At 36.9% G+C, this 15256-nt stretch overlaps 1 protein-coding gene across 10 annotated transcripts in view; it reads right to left on the bottom strand.

Moving 5' to 3' along the window:
* ZNF644 (zinc finger protein 644) overlaps positions 562-15256 on the bottom strand; it is a 77335-nt gene continuing 62640 nt past the window's right edge. For 8 of the 10 annotated variants that reach the window (XM_021404180.1, XM_021404173.1, XM_021404178.1 and 5 more), the window contains 3 exons: positions 12704-12826; positions 5580-5682; positions 3065-5101 (listed from right to left, as the gene is read on the bottom strand). In XM_021404180.1, the coding sequence (XP_021259855.1) occupies positions 4909-5101; positions 5580-5682; positions 12704-12826 (419 nt within the window). In that variant the 3' untranslated portion in view covers positions 3065-4908. Of the gene's footprint in view, positions 5102-5579; positions 5683-12703; positions 12827-15256 lie in introns of all 10 variants that reach the window. The other 2 variants (XM_021404182.1, XM_021404181.1) reach the window with 2 other exon arrangements.

Here is a 15256-nt window from a genome sequence, read left to right as displayed (position 1 = left end):
AGATGAACATCATCAGATGTTTATGTGTGCAGAGGGTGGGAGCTCCCAACAGACTTTAAGTGGCAGACTATCGATGTGGAGGAACAGGCACCAGGAAAATCATGTGCTTCAGATTGCAGGTCTCTGACATGAAAGCCATTCCCATCATCACTTAATACGTAAGCCCCACCTCTTCAGAGCTGGACACGAGCGGTGCTTTCAGAGAGGCAGGCCAGCCGGTGTGAGGACAGCCAGCAGTGCTTACCTGGACTTCACAGAACAAGAACGAGGGAGGGTATCTGTGACAGCCCCATTATTTATACGAGAGATTCAGCATCAGGTCTGGCAGCCAGCTCTGGTGATGCTCCCTCCACCACTGCTTGTTCCTGGTCACCAAGACCAACACACCAACGCCAGCTCCTGCCTCACCTGTCGGCATTACAGGCCACAGCCAGCGGACGCCCTCCTTGCCTCACCAGTCAGCTATCCAGGGAAGCAGATCCAGGTTAGACTGGCTTAGCGGAAGCATGCTGTGCACGCTCACCTCAGGGCAAGGGGAAGAACACCAAGAAGCCTGCAATGTTAGAAAGGAACATTTTATTGCAAGAGATTACAGACCTGGCACTCTGGCCAAAACGTTTCCATTACATTGAAATTGCTACCCACGTATCAGGCAACAGCACCTACAAAGCACGCAGATTGAAATACCTGAACTCACGATGCAGTCGACCTTTTTGATAAGTACTGTTCTAAATAGATGCTTTTTTTTTTTTTCTTTTAAACAGAGTCAGGACTATGTGAACTGGTTTTTGGAATAGGAAACTAGTGGTTAAGTATCCAGGCCACTAACTACTGTGGTAAAAAATTGGAAGTCTGTCAACTGTAGTGCCTAAGAGAGGAGGCTCCTTTCACAGTCTTTACAACTTATTAAAAAATAAGTACTTGTTAATTACTGTTAATTTTTCCACATATTTTCAGCCATTTTTCCCCTATAGATTTTCCAAATCAGATTGAATTAATGAATAGCCCCTTTGAAGTTTTACTGACTTGTAGGATAACCTAGGATGAGCCCAAAAAAAGCATTTGTTTCACAACAGCTCTGTAGGAACAGCCCTGTAAAACTGGCCTTGCCAAGCTTCATGTGCATGCACATCTCTGAGCCCCAATTTGCAATTCATGTTCTTCCTGTGAAGCACTTACCTTAGACCTTGATTTTCCTGAGCATGGCTGAAAATGTAGGACTTCAAACATAAAATGTCTGGCCCAGGTCAAAAATGCCAACTGTTAAAATCCCTCTCTTTGGCACCTTACGTGCTCCCTCTCCCTTCCCCAGTAGCTACTGTCTCGTATACACTTTCCCTCCCATCAAGAAGAAGCCTCAGCCCAGCCCTGCCACCACTGCCAGGGCAAGGTGAGCCCCAAGCAAGCAAAATTTCCACCAGCACGCAGGGCTGGACTGCCTTGGCTTGTGGGTGCCAACCACCTAATAGCACAAGCCGCACAACCCATATGAAACGGCATATGGCCAAAAGGAGTTAAGTGCCTGGGGATGTTTTGCTACTCAGTTTTCCACACGTACAGCCTGTCCACGCTACCACTTGGCAGGGCTTACCACAGCCACTTCAAAAGCACATTTCCAAAGTCTTTCAGAAACCTCTTTCTAGGAATGCAAATAGAGTTTATTCTATTATTATTAAAGATGACTTGGAAATAGCACTGGGACTGAATACATATGGAGCTGGACTTCTGGTTTCCTGACTTCAGTATTCTGAAACTTTTCATAATTTTCCAGCTACTATTTAAAGGAGTTTTACCAGAAAGTAGGGTAGGTGCTGGAAGAGGAGCACAATTCCTGATCTGTGGAAGATTACGATAAGGAACCCAAACCAACCATTCACCACCACCAAATATGACCAAACAACTGCAGTCTTTAGCATGGAGCAATACAGCCAAGGTGAGCCAAGTCACACTCATGCTTATACGTGCAATTCCAGAAGTCCTGGTCTTCAGCAGACTGCCATAGAGCTTCTCTAGCCTAGCAGTACACCCAAGACAGTGAGACTCACTTGCTGATGCCAAGGTCTAAGTGTGCCACACAGATCTCAAAACATGAGATCTGTATAATAAAGTGACTGATTTAATCAACTACCCATTTTATTAGAACCTCCGTAACTCCGGAAAAGTGGGCTTCTATCTCCCAGCAGGTATTGACAAAAGATGTTTACTTCCAAACAACAGAAACCAAGAAAACAAATAGCCCCATCTGAGACCTATAAGCTAAAGAAAGCTTGTGCACTTTTTGTTTGATCATTCAGTTCACTCCAGCTTTATATGCAATGAATTTACTAATCACAGGACTTCCAGGACTTCTTTCTGTATTTCAGAACTGTATTAGCAAGGATCTGATGTAAGCAGGGCAGGAACATCAACAAAAAACACACAGCTAAACACCCAGGCAGCTCCAACACACACACCCAAAGCCTGCCAATGAAAGCAGCTGCTCCTAACCAGAGAACGTCATTTTGGAAACCAGCCAGGACTAGGGCTTCCTGCTCTTCAGACACAGCCTTATATTTCTGGTGTTCACTACTGGGGCTTAATGAATTAAATAAATTTAACTAGATTTACTACTACAAATCTAGACAAGTTTTTTTCTGCAAATGCTAAATTCTGCATGGTATGGCTTTACCTTATAAACATTCTAGATAAATATAATTTGCACTTAATTGGATTTTTCCAATTTCATGTTAAACAGCAACAGAATCTGGCACTCAAAGGCACCCTTTTTGGTGACGCGAGTAAACAACCACTCAATTAAAGCATTACAAACATTCAAGATGATCTGATCGCTTCCCTCTGTTTCAACATGTTGCTGTAAATATTTCATTTGCACATCATATAAAAAAAATCCCACAATTATATACAAATTCAGAATTTTTTAGTCAGTCCGTATACACATAATATGTCTGCAGTACACTTTAACGTTCTATTTATCTTTCCTAAAATCTCTGAAGTAACTTTTATTTCTGGCCTCGAGATGGACTGATGGACGTTTCCAGGTTAAAAAAAAAACAGTAGGAATACATTTGGACAATAAGTTTATGTTAACAGTAGGAACTTGTACAGTAAAATACCCGACAGCATTAACTGAATGATAACCTTGCCAGATATAGGATGGCCTCGTCTCTCATCTATTTTATCAGAATGTTAACAAACCTTGTGTGTTAACTGCACACATACAAGGCAGATAGACATCATTTGTATTTTCCACCAACCAAATGTAATGTGTCTGAACAAGTCATTTTATTGCAAGTAAAGTTATTTTTACTTAAGATAATGAGAATATTTTAATCTCAAGCAAGACAAATCTGTTTCACAAACTTAATTCACACAATGTAAATAAATGCTTCACATTATAGACATTTAGATTTTCTTTAAACCTTTTTTATTTAGAGATTTTTCTGGTAAGGAGATATACCATAGGAAAGCAATTTCACTGGCAGTGAGGTATGTATATACTCTACCAAAATACTCCTCTTGCTTTAACTGCTTTTAACTTTATTTACATATAAGGAAAATATCAATGCATATCCTTGGCTTAACTACAGTATTCGTTACCCTATATGAGTAAAATGAAATGTTATTTGCATACAAAATTGCTTTGTAGAGGAATTTGACTTATGATTTAAACAAAAATCATGTTTCAAAGACAGTTCGAATGACCAAACACAATTCAGCATGACCAAGACACCTTCACCATATTTCCATCCTCACAGCACATTTATTTCAGTAATTCTGTAAGTAGGTCCTTAGCATGAGCATAGTGTTACAGTTTTCATACATATAATCACATCCAAAACAAGCTCTAAAATTTAAGTTGTAAACATTCTCTTCATATGTAGAAACATTTCAACCTGTGTTCAAATTTTCTAAAATGATCAACCTTTTAAACAGAATTATAAATGAAAAGTCTACTCTAACCGTGTAGTGAGCAATGCTTATTAGTACATTTCTACAGTGTTAAATAAAATAGTAGAGAGGCAAACTTCTGTAAGCAAGTCAGAATTTAAGTAAATCATCATAAAGAACGAACTTGTTAACAAAAAGATGCTTTGTAATAAAGAAAGTTGGATTGAATCTACTATGATACAAAAACATAAGGGTAAATACCATCTTTGTTGACAAGTAGGAGGTAGCATGGATGCACCACTTTATTGTCAGTGAGAAATGCAACTGAAGTAAAGAATATTTCCTTACCACAAATTTCCAGTATTATGTACATATTTATCTTAGAAATTTGTTTAGACAAGTTTCCCTCCACTTTTTAGTACAAAAAGCCTCATGTGATTTAAAAAAAACACTTACACACCTAGATAGAAGAGTACTAATTGCCCTATTTGAATGAAACAGTCTCTTGAACTATGAAGTAACATGGTATTTAATGCCCTAAAGTTGAGTAAATTGTATTAGCAGTTCTTGATATTATACAAAACACTACATACATACAAACAAAATATAATATCTTATTTTACTATGTAATTTTTTTTTTTTGGAATAATCAGAGCCTCGATTTGGGTAACACTGCAGAGAATGTGGTTTTCTTTGTTTTATTAAAATCTGTCTTTTAAGTACCCATGTGCAACAATTTAAAAATGGCTGCCATACATGTAATGGTCTTGTACTGATAGTGAACACAGTAACTGACAAAAACATAATAAACCTTAAAAACACATCTTCCACCCTATATAAAATATAAAGACTACTTACTGTAACTGTTAAGTATTCAATTTATTTTGATGTTATTGTAATCCACTTCCTCTATTTTTGCCTTTAGGATTTATAAACATAATTTAGTGTAACAATTTATTTAAAAAAATGACAAAGTATTTCAAATTTACATCCAATTCAAATTGAAAATGTTTTCTTGTTCTATGATGCTGCTTCTGCCATCAGTAAAGAAAATGAAGTTTCAGTAATTGAAGCAGGTTTTTTAAGTAGCGATGTGACTTCAACCATGCCAGCTCCAGTCCGTGGAAGATTTGCGTTGACAATGTGTCGCTGCAAGTGCTTTATCCAGTCTTCTTGAACAGACAAAGGTCCTCGAAAGACCAGACCACAAAACCTATGCAAATATTAAAATTGTTCCATCAAGATGTATCTAACACTACTCAAAAATTATTCAAACAAAGCCTTAATTTTCTTGAAGTCTGCCTCATATATTTAGCTGAAAACCTTAGTAACTGAGCTCAGCTGTAGTAACCACAAACACAATACGCTGCGGTTTATACAAGTTACGCTCCTATGTTTGTGATACTAAGAATAACAATCTGATCCTCTTAAGGTTTCTTTCGAAGAACAGAGTATTACTAAAACATGACCAATGAGATTTTAGCTAGAGAAATGGGAGCTGGCAATCTAATAACTAAGTATAATTGATTCAAATTATCTTGTCCAAATTAATGAAAAAAAATCAACTGCCTTCCCCCCAGTCTTATCCAATGTCATCACAAACATTACAGGATATCATCTTACATCTTCCTACAACTAAAATTAGCAAGCTCTTAAGAACACAGTCTTTCAATTAAAATAACCCTATGTACCTGCATCTGAGTATGTAAACTTCATCAGCACTATGAGGTAATGGCAGCATTTTTTTCTTGCTTCCAGATCTTGACCTTGACTTCTTTTGCTTACAGTCCAAAGCTAAGAAGAGAGAAATTTCCATATGTAAAAAGCGGTATTTCAGTTAGTGTTAAACCAGAGATATTCAGTAAGTATTCCCTATAGAAGTGCTGAAAAGATATCTACCTCCTTGTAATTGCACATTTAACTACAGCTACATTCCAAAACAATTATAACATGCTCTAAGAAATGTGCTGGTGAAACATCTGATGCCTTCCTTCCCACTTCCACCTCTTTCTTTAAGCACAGCACTTGTGGTTTGAAAGACTAGATAACTGACACCCAGCATTAAACTGTTGTTTTAGTACCAGCAGGCACCTGCTAACTTCTGGAATTATACAAAAACAAAGCACCATTGGAAATATCTTTTCATTCAAAAAACATTGTCAAAATGTGGAACTTGTTTTGTAATTCAAATAATGTTGTAAGACCACTCATGTTCAACCAGGTTGCATCTTCACAAAGTTGCAGCTTTCAGCTAACACAATGAAGAATTCCTAGTTTGAATGCAACACTTGTCATTTGTTTTCAACAAAGCAAAACCTTTTTCCTTTTATATACTATGGATGAATTTCAAATGGAACTTCCTCCTCACTCCTGTCTGAACTCTAACACATCTTGTGAACATTATGTATTGATCCTTTACAGTGGAAGATGGTATCAGAACAACCAACAGGGATGGCAAGGCCACTTTTTAAAATTCAGTCTGTTTGAAACCATTTATGAAAGTAATGTGTGTTATCTGGAAACACATCGCAAACAGGTTCAATTAGCATTAAAAGGTTTATACCTTCCGTGAAGAGATGCAATGGGAATCTGTAACAAAATCTGGAGATTCTAGGATGTGCCAAAGTTGGAGGATGAGGGCATTAAACTGAGTTTATATTGGTATGATGAAAACAGCTGATAAAGCTCAAGAAAGATGAGAAGTTTGGGACTGAGAAGCGTTATCCAGCCATACTGCATTCTGAAACACAAGATACTAACACTAAAACTACACAGAAATCTAAAGGTCAGTAATGAGTGATATTGATACCAAAAAGGTATATGCTACGCTACTGAGACATCTTAACAATGGAATTCAAAAGCTGTTAAACTTGCCTAAGTTCTGACTCACAGAAAAAAGAAAAATAAACTGCTTAGTATCCTGAAGCATAAGACATCATCTGTGGAGGCAAAACATGCTGATTTAAAGAACATACAAACAGGCTCAATAGCATCTATCATTCTTCTTATGCCTTCCAAAAGAGCACCTCTCAAACATGGCTTTTACCCTGTAGCTTATCTTTAAAATTGTAGACACACCAAGCATTTCCCATTTCCATCCCCAGATTCAAGATTCTTACAGTATCTCGAAAAAACTGAACAATTTTTGGAGGTTTGAAGGAACCAGAGAACAAATACGACTTCAGACAAGTAGAAAAGGAGGAGACACCAACCTAAAGAAACTTCTTTCAGACTCTGGGTGAAGCAATCATTACGAAGATGAGCCTCAACATTGTTTTTTTGCTGATAGTACCAAGGAAAGCAGTCTTAATATAAAGCCAGTGAGAGAGAAATGGCCAAGATACCTTATGAAAAAGTGAACCCGTAAAGGGTCCTTACTGCTTTATGTTCTCATCAAAAAGATATCCTTTACATAATTAGGAAGGAAAATCACTGTCTTTAAAGCTTTAGGAACTACCGAGTAGTATAAATATTTCACATACTTTAACACCAGTAACAACATCACCAGAAATGTAAGCAGATGAAATACTGAAATCTAGAGGCTAATTCTCTGAAGAGAATTACTTGCACAAGGGAAGTCTTATCTGAAGCAGTTGTTACAGCAAAAGCTTTGCCACTGCTGATTTCGCAAAACATCATGGGAAGGAAGGAAACAATTAGAAGTTGTAAATTTCTTTGAATGCAAAGGCATCCATGAGTTGCCCCTGATGTCAGTTGATAGAAACAAGTGAAAAAACCAGTAGACAGCAGGCTCCACCTAGAAAAGCCCACAGGCACTTGAAACAAGAACTACCTTGTTTCCTTCACGTTGGCAAACTTAAGACATTCATTCCCATCAAGAAATTTGATTCTACTCACACACATCCTAAGCATTTCAGAGTCTTCACCTTCTTATTTGGTTTTCTGTAACAGAGCTCCCAAATAGTTTTAAGCATTTGTATATTCTTCTAGGAAAAAAACCCTCTGAACTACTATGAAATCAAATGGACAGCAACACAGATAAACAGGCAATCATAATACTCCAGAAGTAGTTACTACTTCCTTGAAAGGTATATTTCTCCAAGAGCAATTAAAAAAAAAAAAGCAAAACAAACATGTGGACATCTTTGCATCATTTACAACAGGTGTTCTAGGCAGAGAAAATACAAAACAGAGAGAAGAAAATACAATGAGACTTCAAGAAAAATAATCAGATCACTCAATGTATTCTTAGCATAATTTAGCTAAGACTGGACAAAGAACATCTGCCCAGCAAGAAGCTGCTGTTAAAAAACACAAAAAATACTAAGAATATTAATTCTGTGTTCTGCAAGGGGTATTTTTGTTACCTTTGTCTTATGACCAAGTGAACATATTTCTTTCTGTTTTAGAGGGTGCAAAGCAACATGTATATTTTGAAGTTATCCCACTGAAGCAGAAAAGCGGAGAAAAAGAGTAAGATCCGGGTAAACTTGATTGAAAACTGTAATTCCAACACCAGTTATCAAAGACACATACCAGTAACTGTCAGATTAATTCCCCTTTTGTCTATCCAGGGAGTAACAACTTCAAATGAAGTTACATGTCACACCTGCTACACACTGCTGGTATGATGCTTGCAAGCATTTGCGACCATCGAATAAGACGTATCATTGTCTCATCTGTAACAAAGCACGTTCTGAACAAAACTCTTTTGATACCTTTACTGTAAAACAAAGGGTGACCTCAGCAGAAAGTGTTCTTAGCACTTTCAGGAGGAGACCAAAGATAATGCAGTCCTTGCAATGGAAATTCAGACTGTACTTGCAGCAAAATGCCAGAAAGATGCAGGAGCTGCCTATAATTATGCCTACTTTGCGGCTAACACAGCTCCCAAAACCATTGCCCTTCATTATTATGGGCCTTTCTCCATAAAAGCCCAATTCTCTTTGAAAGAAGCCTCCTTCCTTCAAGTTTGGCCACCTGCTGCTTCCCAGCTGCTGCTTCCAAAAGCCTTTTGTGAACAAGAAGTTGTACCACTTCATCAAAACTCTGCTACAGCATGACAGAGAGAAAACTCATGTAAAACAGAGGAAGATAACCAAACTTTGGAGTAAACTCATTGAGGCACTCAAGTCCAATTTGATCATAATGCTTAGGAAAACACATGCTATGTCAAAAGGCTGAGTATAAAAACCTACTGCATCTGTGATACTTTATCAAGAAAGACTGACAAGCAGATGGAGATAGGAGGCTACAATCAGCACATCTAGGACAATATGAATTACGAAAGTCAAAACCGGAGATCCTTAATTCCATGATCTTTGGTCTGAGTCTCAAAATTAAAACACACCTACGCTAACCTGCATGCTCCACTTCTTAATATCCCCCAAAGTGGAACACCTTTCTTTACAGGAGAACGAAGCCCCGTCTTTATTAAGATTTCATGACTTTTGTCATAAAATATGACACAAGTTGAATAATTGCATACATAAGTGACTCTAATTAACCACTTGAAAACACTGCCAAGTTAAAAAAAAAGATCCTTCTTGTGTATTTATTCACTAATTTGTCAAATTCAATCATTTTCTACCTTGTCTCATCATTATGGCACAGTACAATGCAAAAGAAAGCCAGATTTTTTTTTACATATATATTTTTTATACCCCAGTAATTTAGGCTCTGAAGTATTTTATGCAATGCTAAATTTAGCCCACAGTGCTGGCTGATCAGCATTGAATAAAGACATGCAAATCCAGCAGATCTCTGATCCCTACTGTGGTTGCACATGCTTCTACAGCAAACTCCCTGAAGATACAATTGCAATATTAGAAATTATTTGGAAAGGTGGTGGCCACAGAAATCACTACCTCAGCTACACTGTTCAAGTCAAAGTCCTTACTTGTATGTTATTGTTCTCTCCCAAACTTCTGGAAGAGTATTCTCCATCTACAGAAGCAGATACCAAAGAAGAAGAGATTGATGACTCCCAGAAAATGACAGCTGTTAAGAAGAGATTGAGTATGCAGACGGAGTCAGAAAAAGAGAAGATGTAAAAAGCCAAAGTGTAAGACAGAGTGCTAGGAGATTTCAGGTAAGAAGAGAAGCCTGGAAAAGAGAAAAAGAAGGAAGCTGGATATCCAACTGTACCAAGAAGGGCGGGATGTATTCTGAAGATTTTGCACAGGTCTGTTTGGTAATCATAAAAGAGTCAGTTTGACACATCCTCTGAGAAACAATAGAAGACCATCACGCAACCACTAATACAAAAGCCAGTAACTATAAAAATGAATTAAGTGAAGCATTTGTTATGCAGAGTTAAGCACAAATTAAGCTTAATAACAAACACTAATTTTGAACAGCCAACAGCCTAGAAAGTTCCACTTCTGAATGTTTTTCTCCTGAGCCCATTCTCAAAATTTACTATTATGCAACTGTTTCAGTTGTAACTCAAAATGTCAGGTTGCATTTAAAAAGATAATATGGTAACACTTGACTAAACACAATCAAATTGCTGATTCTGAAGAAAAAGGGCATCTGCTAGAAAGGCAATATGATAACCATCTATTGAAAACATGCAGACAAATTGAAAAATTGAGTAGATCAGCGCTAATACTAATGTAGCCCTGGGACAGCTCTCACTTAGGTGATTTGTACAGATCACTGTACTTCTTTTACTAAACAGTAACACCTAGATAGCTCCCATAACAATTCCCAAATCATAAAAGAACTAGAGCTTTCTTGTTTGCACACAATTATTTTGATGACAGCAAGAAACCAAGATAAATATGCAACCAATATGATTTCTTTATGGTAGTTATGTTTGCTTTAGAAGATGGAAGAAAGACTTTGTGAAAATTGAAAAAGAAACCTGTGTAAAAGTATTGTCATTGTCTCTGTAAGAGTTGCAAGCTGAAGCCAAATGAAGTCTTTAAATTGCTGTCAACCACAACTATTTTTAAAAAGATAAACTGAAATTTGTCCAAGCACAACACTCAGCAAAGTTTTAAATCAGCGTGTGCTAGTGAAATCTTGTAAAGTCGTCATCCTCCTAGCAAAAATTCCAACGTACGGTGGAGTATCAGAAAAAAACTGCTTAAATTGTATTTTCTGGTCTACTAGGTTTACACTGAGCTTGCTCAAATGAAGAGTCAGCGAGCAAACTGTCAAATTTATAAACTCTGCACAGTTACAAAAGTTTTAATGGTAACTACTAAATGAGCACGTGTGCGTTGGTTGCATAACATTATAACTTAAGTCTCCCTTAAGTCACCATTTTCAGTAAAATGCCTTTATCTGTATGGCATAGGCTATTAATCTAGATCAGCTCCAGCTTCTGAGATTAGAAGCAAGTTTTAGTTGTTTTTGTTAAGTTTTCTAACTTCATTTTAAACAAACCTCTAGTTCCAATGACACAAGACTCAGGTGTTTTAAGTTCTTAAAAAGAAGGCATCAACTGCTCAGATGAACACACTATTATTAGCTTGCAAAATGTTCCTTAAAACAAACAAACAAAAAAAACCCCAAACAACCACAACACAACACCACAAAACAAAAGACCTTTAAAGCTGCATTCACTCTTCCTACTCAGCTGGGGTGAAAGGAGCTTGTTTAGGATCTGTGTACTATTTTCTTTGCCTCAGTGTCTCCTTCATTCAATAACTGGTAGACTTTAATGTGCAATTTAAATATATTTACCAGTAGGTATATAAGCAAAATAACTCACCACAGGGCTAGAACCATCAAATGATAGCAGTGGTAAAAGAAGTGTACTATCATCGTCTTACTACTGCATAAACATGAAAACTTTCAGAATAACTAAAATCATACTCTCTTACACCATGGACGTTAGTGCAACTGTTTTCGTTCTAAATCTACTTTACTATAACATTATGTATAACAAGACTTGGCATCCACAGGCTCAGCGTGTAAAATATATTTAAATATTTTTAGCCTTTTGCAGAGAGAGCCTGAAACTATTTGTTGTTATACATGTAGCATAACAAATTGCATCTACAGATAAAAAAGGAATCATGTATTTTTCCAACATTATGTAAATGCCTGTGCTTGTCAATACAAGAAACTGATGGCTGCCCTTCCGCACTTCATATTTTATCATTTGTCTCTCTAAGTTTTCCTCACTATATTCCATGTCTGCTGCCCAACTTCCTGCCGATCATGCAAAATCCCACTAATCTTAGCAATACTCCAAGTAAACTCAGGAATCTGCCTACAGCCAAGAAAACTGCATGTCTCTGGAAATGAGTCAAATATGGAATACTAGAAGAATTTCAACGTGTGTTTTAATAAAAAAAGCATTAATAGCAGTGCCAAGTGCTGTACCACACTCACTCTATTGTCAATCGCTCCATGACTGGTTTGTGAATCAAACAAAAATTGAAAACAGCTACATACACTGTGTTGGTTGAAATATACAAGTTGGAAAATTACTTGGTTCTTCCATTTTTAGCTACAGTATTCTTAGTAGTTATATGTAATATAATTATTTCTTAATGTTTTTAATTGTTGAGGTACTTATAAAGACTTTGTTAGATGGTTAACTAGTTGGTTTGGAAATTGTGATATTGTGGGAGAATGAATTTAAGTGAACATCTCTTAGTTTTGCTTACATACCTTAAGTGTTGGATCCAAAATAAATGAGTAAGAATGAAAATCAGACATGAGAGTGGACAACAGCAACATATCTTTGTTTACTAGTTGCTGAAGTTTTATGGCAAATAAGCTGTTCACCAGTGGAAGCTTCAAAATAATTTTGAATTAACATATGCTTTTGTCCAGTCTGATGAGGAAAATGTATCATAGACAGACTTGCTTTTACATCTGTAACAAAACATACCTGTCCCAGTCAAAAGTCCAGCACTCTTCTTTCGTGCATAAGCGCGTAAGTGGTTGGACAGGCTAACAGCACTTGTAAACGTCGTATTGCAATGCACACACGTTCTAAGCTTCACAGGCATACCTATCATTCAAAAGAAAACTATAATCCAGTTCTCTCTTCAAAAAATGAAATTCTCAAAGCGTTGTAAAAAGTTTTCTGTAATAAAGATGGTTTTAAATATATTCACTGCATTGAAGCAATTGTTTAGTATATTAGAAGGATTGAAGTTAACCGTCATTAGCCAAACCTGGTTATTTGAAAGGAACAGAAAGAAGGCAACTTGAACCCATTAGGCTACTCTGCATCAGGCTACTAACAAATTCCTACAGATCTCCATATCTCGAAGCTCTATTCCCAAAACACAATCCTGCAATTTGAATAGCACAGTACTGTTGAGAAATTTCAGAGCTTGTAACATTTCCAATAAAGAGAATTTTAAAAGACTGGTTGACAAATTGGTAATTAAAAGTGTTTTACCCATAAGACAAAAAGGCTCAATACTAAATTAGGCTTCTGTTGAAGGCTTAGAGAGAAAGGTGGTAAAACACACAACTGAGCAGCTGTTAGACAAAACATTTTGTTCAGTGCATTTTCTGTTCATTACTTTAGATGTGGCACCAATAATGAGAGTTAATGATTCAAAGTTTTTTGCTAAAAATCTCTGTGCTAAATAACCAACAAAGCAGCATGCTTTTATCACAGGAAAACAGTGAAAGTGAAACAATACTGAACTCCTCACTTACCAGACAAAGAAACCAATTATTACTTCTCCCCTGCTCAACTTTACCGTAATGTTCTCCCTTCATTTTACTAAAGATACACTGTTTCTAGTTCTCCACTAATAAATTTTTAGAAGAACGCATAAAAAAGCTCAATCTACTCAGAAAGAATGCCTCCGCTTCTAAGAAAGAAAGAGTCTTATTCTCCACCAGCACACAGAAGATATGCAATTTTTTTCAGGTAAGTTCAAGAAGAAGGTCTGGTTGGTTTAAAAAACAAATAAACAAAAAAAATCCCCCCCAAAACACAAAACTTTGAAAACTAAAAACAAGATTAGAAACATTTGCCTTTTTAGGAAGAACTGAAGTATTTCAACTTGATGTTAAATATTTTTTCACCAACACAACTGGCACAGTGTGATCGTTAGTTGTCAAACTGTTACCTCAGTCGCAGATAATTATAAGGCCCCATACATAACTGTTAGTATTATGTAAACATGTATTTATTTTAACCTGATTGTTCATCACAACCAAACAGGTGCTACTACCCAGCATTCAGCAGTACATATTAAACAGACAGCAGTAACAGTGTCTGTTTTGGCAAGCTTCTCCTCTATCATGGTTTTTCAAATAATTAAGCCCGTTAAAGACACACCTTCCTGTATGAAGTAACCTCCTTTCTTAAACAACAACCACATATATCCACAAGACATTGAACATAATTCTGTTCCACCTCTGGCACTGTAGAAAGCCATCTTAAGAAACTGATCGTCACACTTCCATAGTCCCTTAAAAGAACTTCTGAGTACACTGGACTTCTTATTTCTTTAGAGGAAGACAAGAATATAGGTGAAAAAAAGTACAAGGCACTGCCAGTTTTGCTAACCTGCACTGGGTAGCAACAAGAAAACCAACAAAACCAAAAAAGTCATGGATATAAATCTAAGATCCTTCTCCTCAGCCTAAACAATTCTGCAGCACCATAAGGTGGTGCTCCAACAAGAAACAGGTAAATGCAAGCTCTACATACACACTGAAAAGAATCCTGCTAGAATTTCCCAAGACTAGAAATAACTCTTACGTGACAAGCAGGTAAAAAACATCACTCTAAAAAAAATGCTTTATTAGTACAGAGTACCTAGAAAGTTGATTACAGAATTGCTTTGTCAGCACAAGTCTCAGGGCAGGGAACATCTTTGTCACTATCAGTCAGATGCTGCATATTAGAATCCTACTGGCTACAGCTGTATTCCAACTAACACACATCTTCACTCAGGACAGACAGACCTTAAGAAAGCATCAGTTTGTCAGAGCGGCCACAATTTTAAAACAAACAATAATTAATCTATGGCATAAGAGTAGGTTTGCCTAAAAACATCAAAATTAGTCAAGAGAAAGTAATCAGTTTGAAATACTATGTGCTAATAATGGCATCGACAGTTCTGTCAGTTCGAGCAAACGCTGCTTTACACAAACCTCCAAGATTTAAATGATGTGATTCTCAGACCAGCAGTTTTAAAGCCCAGAAAGAGGGTCACAAGCCCAAACATTTCAGAACTGTTAGTCTATCAAATATGCCCGGACACTTCAACATATGGTTACTGCAGGATCTGTCTTCTTCCTTTTTGAGGCTCATTTTGTGCCCGCTTTGAACCTGTAAGCCCAACCACATGCAGAACAGGTACTACATTCTGTGCCACAAGCCCTCAGTGCTGAATATTCACTTAAGAAAAAATACACAAGAAAAATTTCTTGCGCTACCTCTCGCATTCACCATCCTCTGGAAATGAAA

This window comes from Numida meleagris, chromosome 7, assembly GCF_002078875.1.
Source record: "Numida meleagris isolate 19003 breed g44 Domestic line chromosome 7, NumMel1.0, whole genome shotgun sequence".
Classification (NCBI taxonomy): Eukaryota; Metazoa; Chordata; class Aves; order Galliformes; family Numididae; genus Numida; species Numida meleagris.
The sequence above is the reverse complement of the archived record's forward strand: the minus strand, read 5'-3'. Positions and strand labels throughout refer to the sequence as shown.